General features: G+C 38.7%; 1 protein-coding gene across 1 annotated transcript in view; it reads right to left on the bottom strand.

Annotated features, from left to right (window-relative positions):
• sh3gl1b (SH3-domain GRB2-like 1b) overlaps positions 1-19,602 on the bottom strand; it is a 139,659-nt gene that overhangs the window by 60,298 nt on the left and 59,759 nt on the right. Inside the window, exons 2-4 of the mRNA XM_063032432.1 lie at positions 12,864-12,932; positions 6,298-6,370; positions 2,179-2,322 (exon numbers count right to left, since the gene is read on the bottom strand). Of these exons, the coding sequence (XP_062888502.1) occupies positions 2,179-2,322; positions 6,298-6,370; positions 12,864-12,932 (286 nt within the window). The remainder of the gene's footprint in view (positions 1-2,178; positions 2,323-6,297; positions 6,371-12,863; positions 12,933-19,602) is intronic.

Here is a 19,602-nt window from a genome sequence, read left to right on the forward strand (position 1 = left end):
CGCCGCATCTGCTCTCAGGATGAGGCTTTTCATTCCAGGACGAAGGAGATGTCCTCCTTTTTTAAAGAAAGAGTCTTCCCTTCCTGCACCACCAATTCTGCTCTCAAATGCATCTCCCCCATTTTACGCACATCTGCTCTCACTCCATCCTCCCGTCACCCCACTAGGAATAGGGTTCCCCTTGTCCTCACCTGCCACCCCACCAGCCTCCGCGTCCAACATATAATTCTCTGTAACTTCTGCCACTTCCAACGGGGTCCCACCACTAAGCACATCTTTCCCTCCCACCCTCTCTCTGCTTTCCGCAGGGATCGCTCCCTATGCGACTCCCTTGTCCATTCATTTCTCCCCCCATCCCTTCCCACCGATCTCCCTCCTGGCACTTATCCTTGTAAGTGGAACAAGTGCTACACATGCCCTTACACGTCCTCCCTCACTACCATTCAGGGCCCCAGACAGTCCTTCCAGGTGAGGCAACACTTCACCTGTGAGTCAGCTGGGTTGATATACTGCGTCCGGTGCTCCCGTTGCGGCCTTCTATATATTGATGAGACCCGACACAGACTGGGAGATCGTTTTGCTGAACACCTACGCTCTGTCCGCCACAGAAAGCAGGATCTCCCAGTGGCCACACATTTTAATTCCACATCCCATTCCCATTCTGATGTGTCTATCCACGGCCTCCTCTACTGTCAAGATGAAGCCATACTCAGGTTGGAGGAACAACACTTTATATTCCGTCTGGGTAGCCTCCAACCTGATGGCATGAACACTGACTTCTCAAACTTCCGCTAATGCCCCACCACCCCCTCGTACCCCACCCGTTATTTATTTATTTATTTATTTATTCACAAATTCTATTTTTCTCTCTCTCCTTTTTCTTCTGTCCCTCTCACTATACCCCTTGCCCATACTCTGGGCTTCCCTCCTCCCCCTTCCTTTCTCCCTAGGCCTCCTGTCCCATGATCCTCTCATATCCCTTTTGCCAATCAACTGTCCAGCTCTTGGCTCCATCCCTCCCCCTCCTGTCTTCTCCTTTCATTTTGGATCTCCCCCTCCCCCTCCCACTTTCAAATCTCTTACTAGCTCTTCTTTCAGTTAGCCTTGACGAAGGGTCTTGGCCTGAAATGTCAACTGTACCTCTTCCGAGAAATGTTGCCTGGCCTGCTGCATTCACCAGCAACTCCTATAAGAGATAATTCATCTTCCCTTTTTCTACCCAACCGTTTGTTCTACAATCCCTCACTCAAATCAACAGAATCTCAAAACCTGCACAGAAACTAAGAAACAATTCCCAAAGCATAATGGTGGAAATTCCTAGAAGCTGAGCTCAGCAGCTGCATTTTCAGTTTGGCAGCAGAGCACATTAGAGTCTATCTAGATTACGAGTATGTCTCCAACATTTTCATTTGACCACATATGCAAGGGCATCCGGGACCTATTGCTATTTCAAAGGCTGAATATTGGCAGTTCTAATGATAAATATGGGCAACAGCCAACACAATTGGAGCCTACATGTTTTCCTTGAAAAAGTGATCGTAAAAACATGTTATTCCATTATACCAAGCCAAAACCCTAACCACCAACTTGCTGCAAGGTTTCATTCAAGCCCTTCAGAGGCCAGCCTCCAGCAGCAAGTCAAAAGGAAGAAACTTCTATTACCTTGATGAAAGGAAACATGCAGCCCAATAGCACAAATTGTTAACAAACAGTAACTACATTTCTGAAACAGACAAACTCCAATGAACTGCTCTACTATACTAGTTCCTGAATAAATTGTTTCCACAAACTATTTTCTTTTCCTTAGGATCCAATTTTATTGTCATTGATCCCTTTTTGGATAAATGTTTAGCAAACTATTATGCACAGCTCTTTGGGTAAGTGTTTAGCAAACTAGCATGGCAACAGACAACATTCTCAGCTAACTCTCTCCATTAACCCTGCAAACATGTTGAAGGATCTCACTTTCAGTCCAACATTTCTCTTGCCCTCTTCAAGTAGTGATCAATACAGTTTTCTTTCAGCCCATTTTGCACTAAAAATCTACTAATGCTTGATATACCATCATAAAGTTAGGCAGCTAAACAAAAGAAATTTAATGCTGACCACATGGATCAAACATCTTCAAAATTTAGTTCCTATAGATGAAGTGTTCACTAATCATAATAGTTAACTTACCAAAATTTGATTCTTCACCAAGATCCTTCCCAAATTTAATCATAGATTCCCCAAGAAGCCCTTCCGGTTGAGGATAGCCTGGGTTTTTTACCTGCCCACGAATTTTAGACACTGTATTCAGCATTGTTAGTTTGGCTCTGGATGCTGAGGGAGAAAAAAATGAAGTGATTGTTTTTAACAAATATGTTTTGGAAATTTCCAGCTTTTCACAACTTTCAAACAGTAGGAATCATGATATTTGAGAAATTCATATGTTCACATAATAACATGATACAATTTGAAGTCATGAACTAGAGATTCCACAAAATTAGCAATACAAGTTTAAATTTTAATGGTGATACTAACTACTCATACAAGAGTTAATCAGAATTAACATCTCACTCCAACAAAAAATAAAGGAGCGGTTAACTCTCAAAGATTCAAAGACATTTGCTGCAAGTGATGGAATACCAAGATGATTTTAAGACTTTAACTTTGAATCACTACTTGCATTATTGGTTTGGAAAGCTAGGTGTTTCACGTCCTAGAAGAATGAGCAGGATTTCACTGAAACCTATCAATTACTGGAAGGCCTAGATAAAGTGGATATAGAGAAGATGCTTCCTATAGTGCATGAGTCCAGGACCAGAGGGCACAGTCTCAGAATAGAGGAATGTCCCTTTAGAACAGAGATGAGGAGGAATTTCTTTAGCCAGAGAGTGGTGAATCTGTGGCATTCATTGCCACAGACAGCTGTGGAGGCCAAGTCATCGGGTATATCTAAAGCAGAGGTTAAGTTCTTGATTAGTAAGGGCATCACAGGTGATGGGGAGAAGAATGGGGTTGAAAGGGATAATAAATCAGCCGTGATGAAATGGAGGAGCAGATTCAATGCACCAAATTGCCTAATTTCACTCTTATGTCTTGTAGTCTATCTGGCAAAAAACACCAGTGTAAACTAAACATTTGCCAAATCTAGCTCCCAGCAAGACCCCATAGTAAAATATGTCCTGGTAAATCTTGCTCCATCATGTTGTACAAAGTTAATAGAGACTTAACTTAAAAAAAAACAACTGCAGGCTGTGATAGCTGCAAGAAGTGGTTCAACTAAGTACTGAGCAAAGGGTGGCCTGACCTAGGCAATGTGCCTGTCACTTCATATATTTTTCTACTTTTTCCAAGATGGACGGCACTGAGCTCCGAGGTATGTTCAGTGCTCTTGAGATGGTCTTGGTACTCTTCCCCTTATTTGCACTTCTCAATTATCATTTCCCTGACTTGTCCTGAATGCTCTTGTCTTCATTTTGGTTTGGTCTGTTGAAAATCTAACATACTGTTATATCTTACAGAGAGAAGGGGTATTTCTTCCTATGGATTCTGTGAAAACAGGTGATCCTCCAATTTTCTATATCAATAAATTGGGTGAGTTGGTAAGGTACAAGTATATTGCATCTGAGGAAAGTTAGCACAGTAATTACAAAGGAGATGGATACTTTCTCAGCCTCAATTGCAGTTTTTCATTTTTCAGTCAACTGTTGACAGATTTTAGAAGTTTTTTTTTGATTTGGCATGATGCACAACACTCTGCTCAAACAATCCGACTTCAATACATTTCAAATTTAGAAAATGAGACAGTAAAATGTGAAAACAGTTGTCAGGGCTTTTTCAGAGCACTGTATGGAGGCTAACGAATGCCTCCTCTTTAGTGCATAAAAGTTAACTCTATTTACCTACATACCTACTTTCTAGGTAGGAATACCAGGAGAGGGATCGGGCACGGGAATTCTGGCATTGTCTCACCTTTCAAGACCACAGGTACACACTAGTACTTGTGAATGAGCAATCAAACAAATCACAGTGATTACAAATTATCTTACTTTTTGAGACATATTTGATTATTTTGGCATCCACAATGAAGAGAAAACATAGCCACTTGCCAAAATTTTGCAAAATGATAAATATAACAATTTAATATTAGGTCATTCAAGCAGCAAGCCTCAACTAAAGTAGTAGTATTACATACAAAGATTGATTTCTCATTTTCTATTACTACTAGCAAGCTGTCATTTAAATAAACCTATTCATGTCTGAGGTTGCACAAAGCTCAGAGAATCAAGCATTTCATTTTTCAATAACATTGTTCAGAACTTGCTCTGTGGGCAAAATTTATACTAGAGGTTCCTCTTCAATTAATAAATATTATTGCTGAAATACCATTGGTATTAGATGATAACTTTATCTAGAATTGTCACTGAAATAGTGACAATTCCCTAAATAATTTTCCATGAAAGTGAGTGAACTATACATCTTATTTTTTTAATTCATCAGCCTTTTCCACTCTGCTTCCCTGAAGGAACTGACTCTTGTTGTATTGCCAGCTGCATTTGTTTCAATATCCTGAAAACCCTAATGGTTATCGGCTATTCATTTTCTTCAAGCTTTCACAATCATTTGTAATTTTGCTCCAAAGCAATGCACAAACATGATTTGGATAATAAATTAAAGGAAGTGGCATTCCAACTTGCAAATAATATTAATACAAGCATCTTCAATTATTCTGAATAGCAAATGGAACCTGAAGGAGATACTGACCAGAAGTGAAATACATAAAAATGCAGTTAAATCCAATCAATTTCAGTAGTTGAGAAAATAGAGTTAAGTACAAACATTTTCAAAAGGAAAAGCCGTAAAGGTTATATCTAGTTCAGACAATACTAAATAGTACAGCAAGATGGATTCACAAAGCAAGTGGAAGTTTTACAGGCAGTCCTCAGAGTAAGGGACGACTTACTTCTACTACAATAAGGGAGCAAGAAAAAAAACACATTAACAGATTGCAATTATGCACCGGCTATCAAAGAAATGATAAAACAAGGTGTGCCATCCCTCAAGACCCCTCACATACTGTTTCTACCCCTTGTTCTCCTTTCCATGCATAGCTCCCCTCCCAACTCCTTCCTCACACTTGCCGTTTTTACCGCAAGACTGAGGCATATTCATCCTGTGGGCACCACTCACCTCTTGCAGCTGCCACCATCTTTGTACATTTTCTCACACACAAGATCATAACTGAAATAAGTCAGTTATTATGCATTGAATATAAATGACCAGATGTACTGAGTATATAAAATTTTATTAGCAAAGTGCATTCTACCATGTCTTTTACCGAGGGGAGGACGAAATGTAATGGCCTTTAAAAACAAGCAAGCAGCATTTTCTCAAACTGGAGTGATCTTCTGAACTGAAGAATAGATTACATTGGCACATTACTCAATGTAATTTGTGCTTATTGCCCATAGAAGCAAGGGTTTTAACTTGTTGTAATGTAACATTGGACATTCTAGCAATATTTTACTCAGAAATTTAAACACAGAAAAACACAATTTTGGCAAGAAATCTGCACTAACAACCTTCTCTGCCTGGTTACTCTACATTCTTTACACTCTACACTCAACACCCCTGAACAGCATTCGAGTACATTATTAATGAAATATCAATTAGTGGTCCTTCTCACTGTGAAGAAATTCAAGAATTATGATCAAAAAGATTGCCTGAAAGCATGACATACAGAATATCAGGTCAAAAAAAAGTAATAAATAAAAGGACCAAATGCACTGATTAGGTGATGTTGACTGGATGTCAATAGTAAGAATCATGCTCACTGGCCAACGTAGCATGGGTGAGGTGGTCCGAAGAGCCTGTTTCCATGCTGTATGACTCGATGACAAGACTGAAGCAGGTTCAAGGACCAAAGTCCTATGAATGACATTGCACAAGGGAAAGTTCCTGTTCTCTGAATTACTACATTGGTAGTCAAGGGAAAAAAAAGTGATACATTTAAAGTTTAGGTAGAACAGAGATTATTGCAGATATTCACAAAGCATGAAGCATTTCAAATACCATTCATTTTTTCCAAACAGGAAGCATTTAATCCCTAATCAGTGGCAATATATTGCATATTATGCAACAGGAACTTAGTAAGATGCCCCCCTCCCTATAAAAGGGGGTTGCATTTTCGGTGTTGCCTTTTTCTAAGTAAATCACAATTTCATCAGTAAAAGCTGAAACACTGGAGAAATAAAAGGATAATTAAATTAAGACAACAGGTAGTTGACATCCCAATATATCAAAGGTGCTTACCTGGATTTGGTTGCAAGTACTCTGTAGTTTTTGTTAGGACATCTGCCACAGCTTTACTGGTAATATCCACTTTCTGAAACCAAGTAACCACAATGATTGCCAGTTATTATTTTACTTGTTATTATTATGCTTTCATTAAACCACATAAGTATTGAACCATTTATACATCACAGAATAATAAACATTACTAAGTAATTTATATTGTATGGCTAAGTACAGCTCCAACACCATATACAAGTTTGCTGATGACACCACTGCTGATTCATCACCACCTTTGATACAGCCCAAAACATACAGGAGGGAGATTGAAAATTTGGCTGGGTGGTGTAATAACAACCTCTCACCCAAAGTCAGTAAGACAGAGGAACTGATTGTAGACTTCAGGAGAGGGAAAACAAAGGTCCACGAGCCAGTAATCAACGTTGGATCAGATGTGGAGAGGGTCAGTAACTTTAAATTCCTGGGTGTCACTACCTCAGAGGACCTGTCCTGGACCCATCATATAAATGTAATTGCAAAGAAAGCACGACAGCACCTCTACTTCCTCAGGAATCTACGGAGATTCAGCATGTCATCAAAAACCTTAGCAAACTTCTATAGATGTGTGGTGGGAAGTGTACTGGCTACATTACAGCCTGGTATGGGAACACCAATGCCTTTGAGCGGAAAATCCCACAAAAGGTAGTGGAGTTGGCCTAATACATCATGGGTAAAGCCCTCCAAACCACTGAGCAGATCTATATGAAAAGCTGCATCCATCAAAGATCCTCACTACCTAAGCCATGCTCTTTACTCACTGCTGCCATCAGGTAGAAGATACCAGTGCCTCAAGACTCGCACCACCAGGTTCAAGAATAGTTATTGCTCCTCAACCATCAGGCTCTTGCACAAAAGGGGATAACTACACTCATTCTATTTCTGGTGTTCCCACAACCGATGGTCTCACTTTAAGGATGCTATCTCGATATTCATGCTCTTTCATTTCATACTTGTTATTTATTGCTATTTATTTATATTTGCATTTGTACAGTTTGTTGTTCATTGATCCCATTTATAGTTACTGTTCTATCGATTTGCTAAGTACACCCACAGGACGAAGAATCTCAGGGTTGTGCGCGCTAACATGTGTAGCCTCTGTGTATATGTGTACATGTGTACACGTGTATACGTACATGTGTATATACGCTGATAAGAAATTTTACTTTGAACGCTTAATTAATATAATGCTCATGTGCTAAGAACCCTCCGCAAAGCATACTGACCTAAAATCTCAGATCATGTATCTTAACCTAGCAAGCCTGCAGTGTTTTAGTTGGCAACAATCTCAAATTTATTTAGAAGATTGTGCATCAATTTGCATTCAAAGGCTTGAAAACAAAGTAGACTCATTCTCCAAGAGAGTTTTGAAGGAGTGTTACAGTGGCAGAACTGCAAACTATTGAATTAAATGAGGTGCTGCTTGGTTTAAAGCTGAAGTAAAAGTTCCAAAGGTGCAATATTACAACAGATTTGTCCCAGTATCATGTTCATCCTCATCTTTTTTTTTCCCCCCAGATAACTTATCTGGTCATAAATCACACTACCGTTGTAAGGTAATGAATGACAAGGATAAATTGACTGCTGCAATCCAACATTTTGTGAGATTATCTGTGTAAGAGTTTGAGATGTCTTGTGGTCATGTACACTGCTCTATAAAAGGAAACCCTTTTCTATTGATATAAAAATGATCCTCAGTTCCTACTTGTCCAAAGGAATAGAAATCAAAAATTTTCCTTTGATTCAGACAGAACCCAAAACAACCTTGAAATTCTAACTAAACCAATTACTGTAACCCTGTAACTTTCTATACTGGAGATCAAAAAAGTTAAATACCAGCATGATTATGGAACATATTTGCATATTCAGTGGCTATTCAATAATAAATATACAGCGGAGAGTATCCTGACTGGTTGCACCATGGCCTGGCATGAAAACACCAATGCCCATGAACAGAAAAACCTGCAAAAAAGTAAGGGATACAGCCCAGTCCATCACAGGAAAAGCCCTCCCCACCACTGAGCACATTTACAATGAGCATGTCAACAAAAAGTAGCATCCATCTTCAAGGACCCCCACTATCCAGGCCATATGCTCTCTTCTCATTGCTGTCATCAGGATTGAGATACAGGCTCCTGTTCAGTGCTGAAATGATTCACTTCCAAGGACTCTACTACACATATTCTCAGTATTATCATATGCAATTTTTTTGTATTTGCAAAGACTTCCTTTTTTGCATTCTTTTTGTTTGCTTGTCTTGTTTGCGCTTAGCTTTGTTTCTATGTGTTTCTTTGTATCTACCATGAATTCCTTCAAGAAAATGAATATCAGGGTAGTATATAGTGACACATATGTGCTTTGATAATAAATTTACTTTGAACTTTGATAATCAAGTTTCCAATTAATGCACAAGATATGCTACCCATCCCTGCTCTGACCTGTTTGAGTTTGAATAAAGTTTGATGTGATCAGAAATGATCAGAAGATGGAATGACCCAGATGTAAAATTCAGCTGCAGCAAGGCCATAGGTGGTGTTGCAGAAGCTAAGTAGCTTTTTTGTTTGATATATGGTGACCGTTTTGGATTTGAGATTTAGTTCTGCACTGAGTAGGAGCTTTTGAGTGGTGTGATTGAATTAAAGACAATACAACGAAAAATAGAATTAACAAGGGTGTTGTCACTGGTCTTTGACAACTGGCATTTGTTTCCCAATCACACTTTATTTACTTATGCACAAGGAGAACAGTCCAGCTCTGAACTATTCTAAAACTTCTGCTAAGAATTGTCAATTTTATACAAAACTGATCAATTGAAATCTTACACACTTTCTAATCCCTAATTTGCTTACATAGAATACTAATCATGATACATTCTTACAGGCATTCATTACCAATAAAAGCTACATATTTTTCAATCCTTTATTTGCATTTAATCTTATCAAAGGTTGCAAAATATGCCTTAGTCTTAAGTAAAGGGTTATTGCCCAATAAGAAGTGTGTGCTTCTCAAATCTTCATTACCATCTTTTTCTTGTCTTGGTCTGCTCATGTCCTTGGTATTTCATACTGCACAAAAGGGATCTCAATACATCCAAGGACCTTGTTCTGTACAGCAGCACACTAGCTGCAGATCATCTTAACCCTCACCCTGCTGCAGTTTCTTCAAGGTAGTGGTAGACCCAAAAATTTATTCAATTGAAAGCCTCAGTGATATATAAAATTCTGGAAAAACTGCAGATCCACATCTGAGAACAAGCTTTGCTTCTCACAACAAATTAAAAGTATAATACCACATTGCTGAAGATTTGAAATTTAAAAAAAACAGCAATAGGCAGATCAAGCAACACCTGCATAATCTACACAACCAACTACCAAAAAAGTGGGTTTTAAGTGAAGAGTCTTTCCTTTGGTAAATTAACACATTTAATAGGGAGATTCAAAGATGAGCTTTAGAATCCATTTTGAGGATCATGAAAATTCAGTGAAAATTCTGCAACTGATGCCTTCACACCAGAGCCAAAGATAAAAAGACTATTAATAAAGTAATCCAATTTAAGACAATAAAAACCAGATTGTCAAAGCAAGAATCAGATAATCTAGTGCAAAATTAAATTTTGCAAATCAAGATTAAGTGGGAAATAGCAGGATCCAATCTATCATTGAAAATTGTTTCTGGACTGGAATTATATTATTGTCTGACATGGAAAATAAATTACTTAGTCCAATGACTCACACATCCAAATGACCACTATCCGTGCTTCAAAGCATTATAGAATTTGGAAAGAAATGTTTGCATTATTACCTGATTAAGTGGCAAAAACTAGGACATCAAAAACTTCAGTTCATGTGAAATTTTAAATTAGGGTTTAAGAATATACATTAAAGTTCAACATTAAAAGTGCAAAAAATACTAACAACCAAATTATTAGAGCCAGGAATTACTGGCATGGACCAGTTGGACGAAAGGGCCTAATTCCATGTTGCTTAACTCCAATTGTTGCAGTACAGTTTTGCATTGCTAGTCAGTAACTTAAAATGGAGATTATTGTTCACGCATCAACTCTTTGGATATTATAGTTAAGATACTGCTTTTAAAAATCCTTAAGGGATTGATACTGTAAGTAACCGACACTTCCCTCAAAAGGCCAACTTCCAGGGAAAAAAAACAACAATCTGGTAGTATTGCAAATTTAGCTTCTGAGTTGTTCAAACTTATTGGATTAGGGAATTAAAGTAGCTGCTATATCTGGCCTCAGCAGCTCTGGACCACAGAAATGGGGGTAGGGTGGTCAATAAGAATCATGCAATTTACCTCAGTGTTTAAATGCTACTCACTTATTAATTTATAAAATGCTTATTTAAATATCACTGGAAATGATCTATCCTTCAATGTGACTGAAGTATCCAGATTTGCGGCAACATGCCGCACATCAACCAAAGCACAGTAATTTGAGACCAATTGGAAAAGATCAAGTCGCAACAAAGGAGAAAATGTGACACAATTTCTTACTTTGCCCTGCACTATACTCTGAAGACCATCAGAACTGTAAACCAGAATTGGCAGATACTAAAACAAGATGAACAAAAATAACCAATGCAACAGAAGACCATGTTGCATTGTTGTAAATTGAACAACTAACTACTACAGAATGTCATTTAGAAATATTATTTTTTCAAGGGCTGATCTCTGGAGGGTAACGGAAATCTTCATTGAGGAACAAGATTGGGCTGTGCTTTTGGATTCCCTTGCAGAATAAAAATGGAACTGTGGCAAGCTATCAAATGGGAGTCAGGTGTTCCCACAGGGAAGTTGCAAAAATAAAACAGCCAATTATTTGGCAGTTAACCCCATGTTATTACGATGCCTCGACTCGACCTTGACTTGCTGCACAGGGCACAATTTCCAAATGTCAAAACTTTTGGACTAGTGTGGGTAACTTCACTGACTATAACTCTGAACTGATTCTATAACCTACAGACTCACTTACAGGACTCTTACAATTTATTTGCTCAGTATTTCTTTATTATATGCACAGTCTGTCTTCTTTTGCACATTGGTTGTTTGTCAGTCTTGTGTATATATATATGGATGTTTGGTGATTCTATTGTATTTCTTTTTTCTGGTAAATGGCTGCAAGAAAATGAATCAAGCTAGTATATGGTAACATATACATATTTTGATAATAATTTACTTTGAACTTTCAAACTTGAAGATCTCTTGAGCTACGAGGAGAATAATAGCAGATTTCAAGGTGATATCCAGACGAAATTTATGTTGAGTTAGGTGAAGTAAATCCTGATAGGAAGGCTGAAAATACACAAATAAATTTGAGGTCACAATTCAGAAAGGGAACAGACAAATCTGCCGATAGACAAGTATTGTTTCATGACAAGAGAAGGATGAGGAAGTGTTAAAAAGCCAACAGAATTTTGAACTTTAAAACAAGCACAAAATACAAGAGCAACAAACTATAATGAACTTTCATAAAACCTAGGTTTAGATTTGGCCATACTTGGAGTATAGTGTCCCATTTGAGTTGCCAAAATTTTAGAAAGATGCAGAAAGGATTTACTAATATGATTCCAGGGAAGATGAAAGCTGGGGTTGTTCTCCTTCAATCATAAATAGCTGTAACAGAATCTATTGGCAGTATTTCAAATCATGAAGGATATTAGAGAGAAAATGAGAGCTTGTTTCAGTGGAGAGATTGATAACTTCAAACATGGAATGAAGATGATTGACTCAAGAATCAAAACAATGTGAAGGTTGCTCTTTTTATAGAATGAGTAATCAGAGCATTGCTTGGGATAGTAGTAATAGAGGATTAACCTAGAAGTATTCAAAAAGAAAGATGCTTCAATGTTTGATTAGACAGAATATGCATGACTTTGGGGGAGAGAGAGGAACTGGACAAGCTGAATTTAATAGGGTGAATGAGCTCCTACATTGTGATAATTTTGTCAGTTGTACAAAAACAAAAACGTCTCGAAACATCTGTTTTCTTTTGTGAGAGAAAGAAGAAATTTTAAAAAATGCAAAATGTTGATTAGGTTGGACAGTCCATCAAAAATGATCATTGGGAATGAAGAAAGACAGCAGAAGAGGAGATGGTTAAAGCTGGCACAATAACACGTTTAAAAGATATTTCAGCAAACACATGGACAGGAAAGCTTTAGAGCAGAGGTTAACCACCTTTTTTTTATGCCATGGACCAATACCATTAAGCAAGGGGTCCGTGGACCCTAGGTTGAGAACCCCTAATTCAGAGGGTTATGGGCCAAATGCAGACAAATGGGACTAGCTCAGATGGGCTCCTTGGTTGGCATTGACAAGTTAGGCTTAAGGGCCTGTTTCTGTTCAGTGTTCTTCTATAACTATGAAAGCAGAAAGGGAGCTAAATGATGAGTGCAGGACTAGACAATAAGTGGAAATAAAAGGAGAGAAACAAGTTTTGTCATGGTCCTGCTGCCGTATTCTTAGCAGCAATGGTTTTATCTGCACACTGTAGAAATGCAAGAAAATTTTCTTACCCGTTCCATTTCCTTGAAGTCTTCATCAAGTTTAGTTCCTTCAGCACCACCCACTTTTTCACTGACAAGCTAGGAAGAAAAAAATTGCAAAATGTGTCAGCAACATCAGCACTTACCAGATCTCACAACATGCACCACAACTCTACCATTCCACTGAAAGCTTTATATCAAATCAAGTAAAAGATGCCACACCTGGCAAATTTTAATTTACTGATCAAGAATGTGTACAATATATTAATTTCCTTCACCTTGTTCACCAGTTTTGAGTTTTTTTGATATGGCAGAATCACTGACAAGATCAGCTTTTAGAATCTAACTGCCTGTCAATGACTGCAGACATCTTGGTACTTAAAATGCTGTATAGTATGAAGTTCTGGAATTTAGGGACAGAAATACATTTTCAAGTCAGATGCTGTGTTTTTGGTAAGCAACCTTCCGGTTTAAGGTGGCGCTACCGAACACATGCCACAGCTCACTGGTAGTTCAAATGACAAAAAAAAATACAACTAAAAACATTACTAATAAGCAACACACATAAAAGTTGCTGGTAGACGCAGCAGGGCAGGCAGCATCTCTAGGAAGAGGTGCAGTCGACGTTTCAGGCCGAGACCCTTCGTCAGGACTGGCGAAGGGTCTCGGTCTGAAACGTCGACTGCACCTCTTCCTAGAGATGCTGCCTGGCCTGCTGCGTTCACCAGCAACTTTTATGTGTGTTGCTTGAATTTCCAGCATCTGCAGAATTCCTGTTGTTTACATTACTAGTAACACCTTTTCTGATGTAAATTGTAGTAAATTACAACCACAAACAATAAAGAGGTGAGTGAAGGCAAAACAAATCCAAGGACTGAACCGTGCTGGTACATTGCAGAATCGACACAGATGGAGTAAGCCTTTTGGAGAGGAGACATCAAGGTAGAGGAGCTCCAATGCCCATACAACTGGCCCAAGTATGACGCTGGATCGCTCTGGGCGCCAAGCCAATTTCGAGAAATTGAGAGCAGCTACAGGTTGGGCAGCAAAATCTGGGCCAAGAGAGTCGCTGGGCGACATGTTCCAGGCTCTAAGCCTTTTGCTGCAGTGGTGCCCAGGTCCTAGTGCCAGGAACAATGTGCTGTTTGGACAATTTTATCGATACACTGGAGAGACAGGGCATTGCGATCGGAGGTGCTATTGCTTGCACGATTTGTGTATTTTTTGTCCCTTTCTCAGCACATCGGGTGTTGATCTTTACTTTTAAAAAAAAATGGATTCTTTTGGGTTTATTGCTTTGTGGCTGCCTGTTAGCAAACAAACCTCAAGGTTGTATAATTTATATCTTCTTTGATAATAAGTATACTTGAACTCTTGAAATCAGCTGAGAAGTCCCAACATTTTCTTACTATTTTATTTTATATTTTCAGCACCATTGGCAATCTGCATTAAAAATAAGATTAATAAATTTGCTAAAAAATTATTATTTTATATCCTGGAAGTCAGAGGACCCTGCAGGCAGGAGGCAGGAGGCAGGAGGCAGGAGGCACGAGGACCGGTAACACCCAGACTGGGAAGTCCCCGGGATCAAAACCTAAGAACACAAGAACTTAAGAAATTGGAGCAGAAGTAGGCCATTCAATAACATCAGGGCTGATCTGGCCATGGACTCCTCCCTACCTACCTTCTTTTTCCCCATAACCCTTAATTCCCCTACTATACAAAAATCTATACAACCTTATCTTAAATATATTTACTGAAGTAGCCTCCACTGCTTCATTGGGCAGAGAATTCTACAGAAGACCTGTGCAATTCAGAGGTCAAGCTCCATAGGTCAAAGTCCCTTGATCCGCAAATCCAGGAGTTGATACCTAGAGGTCAGTGAAGTCTGGAGGTCGAAGCTGGAGTTTAAGTCCATAGATTGGCAAGTCAGAAGGTCGACATACGAAGGTTGAAACCCCTGGGTCGGAGTGTCCAGAGGTCAGAGATTTGTACCTTGAGTTCAGGCCAGAAACTGGAGGTTGGAGGCCTAATGTCTGTGAATGTAAGAGTTAAGTGCATTCTTAGGTTGTGTTGGTTCTTTATGGAAACAACACATTTTACTGCATGTTTCGGTGCACGTGTGATAAATAAATGAATCTGAAATTTGGCATTTTGGAAGACCTTTTTTTTGAAAAAAGGTTCCTCCCCTTTGCTGATCTTTAGAATCCCAATAAAAATGTTAGTCCCTCACTCAGACCTCTCTGGATTGGCTGTAGGCGATTGCTTTTGGACATCAATATACAGGTATTCAAGAGCATTAACCTAACCGTTATTTGTAAATTGCCCAGATGTTAAGTTTTAGATGGAAATATGACTATATTGTTTAAGTTGCAGACATATGAACATCACCGTGTCTTGTTCTATGCAAGATAGATGTTGCTAATCAACAGGATGGAAGCAACAGTCAAATATTATTTACATTTATTCTATGAAAGTTGTTACAACTTCAATAAAAAAATAATTCTTTCCTTTTCACCTTGCATTACCCTGCCAAATGGCAATTAAGAGAGAAGAAACAACTATTTCCAACTTTGTCAGTACGCCACGACCAAAACAATCAATGAGATTGAGCAGAATACTGATCAATCAAATTATAAAAATACAGACTAAACGGAGAACCAAATTATGACCACCATTTATTTTGACATTGAACAGCATGGTGGAGCAACAAGTTTACACCTATGTTGGCCCATTGAGTAGTCTCCATTATGGTTAAAAGAATGGAAAGGTGCAAAGTTCAAGCCAGATTGAAAGGAGGGGTAGCAGAAAAAGAGTTCCTATCATTTGCAGTCTATGTATTGAAGGATCATTGCATACACTTTATAATTACAGATTTAAAAGACTGAAATTGTTATTAAAAACTTGAGTGGGGTGCTGCAATGAAGAATGGAAAAGGAGGGATAAAGCAATGTGAACAATAATTTTTAATTAGGCAATTAGGCCATTTAAATTCTAGGGTCCATGTTGAGTTAAGAAACAACAACCAAGACAGTGATCACTCTTGAGTGACAAAGCACTAGAAACTGTATACGAAATGTACAGCAAGGATTCAGATTCCTGTCTCTACATTGTCAAACATCAAACCAAAATGGACCATGTCTTTCACCTGAATAACAGTCACTTTGGATTTTATAAGTTTCCTAAAATGGTGCACCAAATCATATGCAACTTAATTACATTTGCTTATGATTTGAGTCATACATATCAAGTTGTTCACACAAATATTCCAAATTTTTTCATGTACATCTTTGCAAAATATGCTAGCCATGGCAGAAGTGCCACGAAGGCTCACAAGACTGATTTCTTGGATGGCAGGACTGTTGTATGACAGGAAATTGATTTGACTAGATGGTACTCACTAGAGTTTAGAAGAATGAGAGGGTAAACTCACTGAAACATACAAACTTCTGACTATGCTGTTTAGCACTCTTCAGATGACTGGATGCATTCAAGATGCTACCCTGGTTAAGAGATCAGGATCAAAGGATCAGTCTCAGTATAAGTGTAAGATTTGAGACTGAGATGGAGAGACATTTCTTCACTCAGAGGTAACAAACCTGGAGAATCCTCCATCAAAGGCAAGCCATTAATATAGTTATTATTAATATAGTTAAGAAGTTAGTTAGATTTTTAAACTAAGGAGGCATCAGGGATAAAAGGAAAAAGCTGAAATATATTGAGTCAGAGGATCCGTATGATAGTACTGAATGGGAGAACAGGCTTGAAGGATGAAACATCAATGCCCAGGAATGGAAATGTTTACAAAAAGTGGTGGATACAGCTCAGTGCATTACAGGCAAAGCCCTTTTGTCACTGAACGTAATTACAAGGAACACTATCACAAGAAAACAGCATCCATCATCAGAACCACCATAATCCAATGCCATGCACTATTATCACTACCACCATCAGGCAAGAGGTCAGGAGTCTTAGGTCCCACATCACCAGGTTCAGAGAGTTATTACCCTGCAGCCATCAGACTACTTCACTCACCTCAATGCTCCACAACCTGTCGACTCACTTTCAAGGACTCTACAATTCATGTTCTCAATATTATTTACATTTTAAAATTATTTTCATGATTTGTCTTTTTTTGCACATTGGTTGTCAGTGTATGTTATTTATAGTTTTTTCATTAATTCTATTATTTTCCTGTAAATGCCTGCAAGAAAGTGAATCTCAAGGTAATATATGGTGGCATATCCATACTTTGAGAATAAATTTGCTTTATACTTTGCATTTGGAGAAAATTTATGGAATTATATACAAATTAAACAATATCTTACACATCTGTGAGAGGAGCTAAAGATGGTTCTGTCATTCATTCTTTGGGTTTTTTCCTGTTTCGTGGGTGTCTGCGAGAAGTAAAAATTTCAGGTTGTATACTGTATACACTGATATTAATTTGAACCATTCAATATGGTTAAAACAGTCAATTTATTTAGTACTCAATAGATAGGATATCTCACTGCAACAATTATGAGTTGAACATAGAATTGTACTGTATGGTACAAGCCCTTCAGTGCACAATGTTGAGCTGATCTTTTAACTAATTCCAAGCTCAATCCAATATGTCTCTCCCACATTTCCCTCTATTTTTATTTCACTTTTACTCTTAATCAATAGTTCTAGTCTTAGCCAACCTCAGTGGAAAAAGCATGTTTGCATTTACCCTATCTAGATCCTTCATGATTCTGTATTCCTCTATCAAATCTCCCCTCACTCTCCGATGCACCAGGGAATAAAGTCTGAACCTATTTAACCTTTCCCTATATCTCAGGTCCTTAAGTCCCAGCAACATCCTTGTAAATTTTCTCTGTACTCTTTCAATCTTAGAGGCATGGGATCCAGGGAAACTTGGCTCTCTGAATAGTTAACACACACACACAATAATTGTTGGAGGTACTCAGCAGGTCAGCCTATGGAGGGGAATAAACAGTTGGCGTTTCGCACTGAGATCCTTCATTAGGTCTCCAAAAAGAAAATTAAAATTTCTTCAGGGTAGCCATACCTCAATGAGACTTTGCAGTAGAGCAACAAATCATAGACAGAGGAGACTCTGCAGATGCTGGAAACCTAGAGCAACACGCAAAATGTTGGAGGGACTCAGCAGGGTTTTGGCCCAAAACATGGATTGTTTATTCATCTCTATAGATGCTGCCCAGTCTGCTGAGTTCCTCCAGCATTTTATGCCTGGATGGCTGACTCCAATAGAGTCCCCCAGACTGAGCCACGCAGAGTTCTGTTACCTAGTGAGATTATGTTACTCATCAACAACCCCAATGATAGCTGTGTCACAGCAATTTGTTCATTTGCTTCTGAGTTGGAAAGTTATCAGTTCAAATTTCAGACCAGAAGGATGAGACTAACATCCTCCATGCATTCTTGAGAAGGACAACGAGACATACTGGGTATCAGTGGCCCGAAATATCATTTTCTTCCATTGATGCCGCTGACACATTGAGTTGCTCCAGCTAGTTTCTGTTTTACTCAGAGAGTGGTAGAGGCAGGTTCCATATTGTCATTTAAAGTAAAATTGGATAGCTATATGGACAGGAAAAGGATGGAGGGTTATGGGCTGAATGCAGGTCGGTGGGACTAGGTGAGAGTAAGCGTTCGGCACGGACTGGAAGGGCAGAGATGGCCTGTTTCCATGCTGTAATTGTTATATGGTTATATATGGTTATGGTTATATGCCTATCTGAGAGTTCCTTAAATGTCCCTTATGTATTACACTTACCACTCGCTGTGTAAAAAACCTACCTCTGACTTCCAATTGTACTTTTCTCCAATCACCTTAAAATTATGCCCTCTCATATTTGCCATTTGTACCCCAGGAAAAAAGGCACTGGCTGTCCACTCAATCTTCACCTCTTATCTTATATACCTCTATCAAGTCACGTCACATCCTCCTTCATTCCAAAGAGAAAGTCTCTGCTTGCTCAAGCTCTCCTCACAAGGCATGCTCTCTAACCCAGATAGCCTACTTGTAAATTTCCTCTGCACCTCTTCTAAAGATTCCACATCCTTCCTATATGGAGGAGACCAGAAATGAACACAATACTCCAAATGTGGTACAACCAGAGCTACCTTTGACCTTAATCACCTGGCTAATGAAGGCTAACACTTCATACCCCTTCTTAAACATCAACTTGCATGGCACCTTTGAAGGATCTATGGACTTGAATTCCATGATTCCACCGTCCATCCACACTGCTAAGAATCAACCATATACTCTGCCTTCAAGTTTGACCCTCCAAAGTGCATCACTTCACATTTTTCTCGATTGAACTCCAACTGCCACTTCTCTGCCTAGCCCTGCATCCTGTCAAAAGTCCTGTTGTAACCTACTATAACTTTCTACACAATCAAGAAAACCATCAACCTTTGAGTCATCTGCAAACTTAGTACAGCCCTTGTACTTCCTCATCCAATTCATTTATAAAACTCAAGCAACAAATACCTCAGAACAAATCATTGCATAACACACTCCATCTACTACCATGATCTCCACTCAGCCAAGTTTTCCTAGATCCCATGTCTCCCAACTTCCTAGATGAGCCTACCTTGTCAAACACCTTACTAAGATCCACATACATCACATCCACTTTCACCCATCAGTTCTGTCACGAGATTTGCTTTGAACATCAGTGGAAGATGACAATTTGCACCTATCTCAATTTCAAGACAAAGTACTAATGCAATTGTAATTCTTTTTCCAAGTGAA

This window comes from Mobula hypostoma, chromosome 24, assembly GCF_963921235.1.
Source record: "Mobula hypostoma chromosome 24, sMobHyp1.1, whole genome shotgun sequence".
In the NCBI taxonomy this organism is placed as follows: Eukaryota; Metazoa; Chordata; class Chondrichthyes; order Myliobatiformes; family Myliobatidae; genus Mobula; species Mobula hypostoma.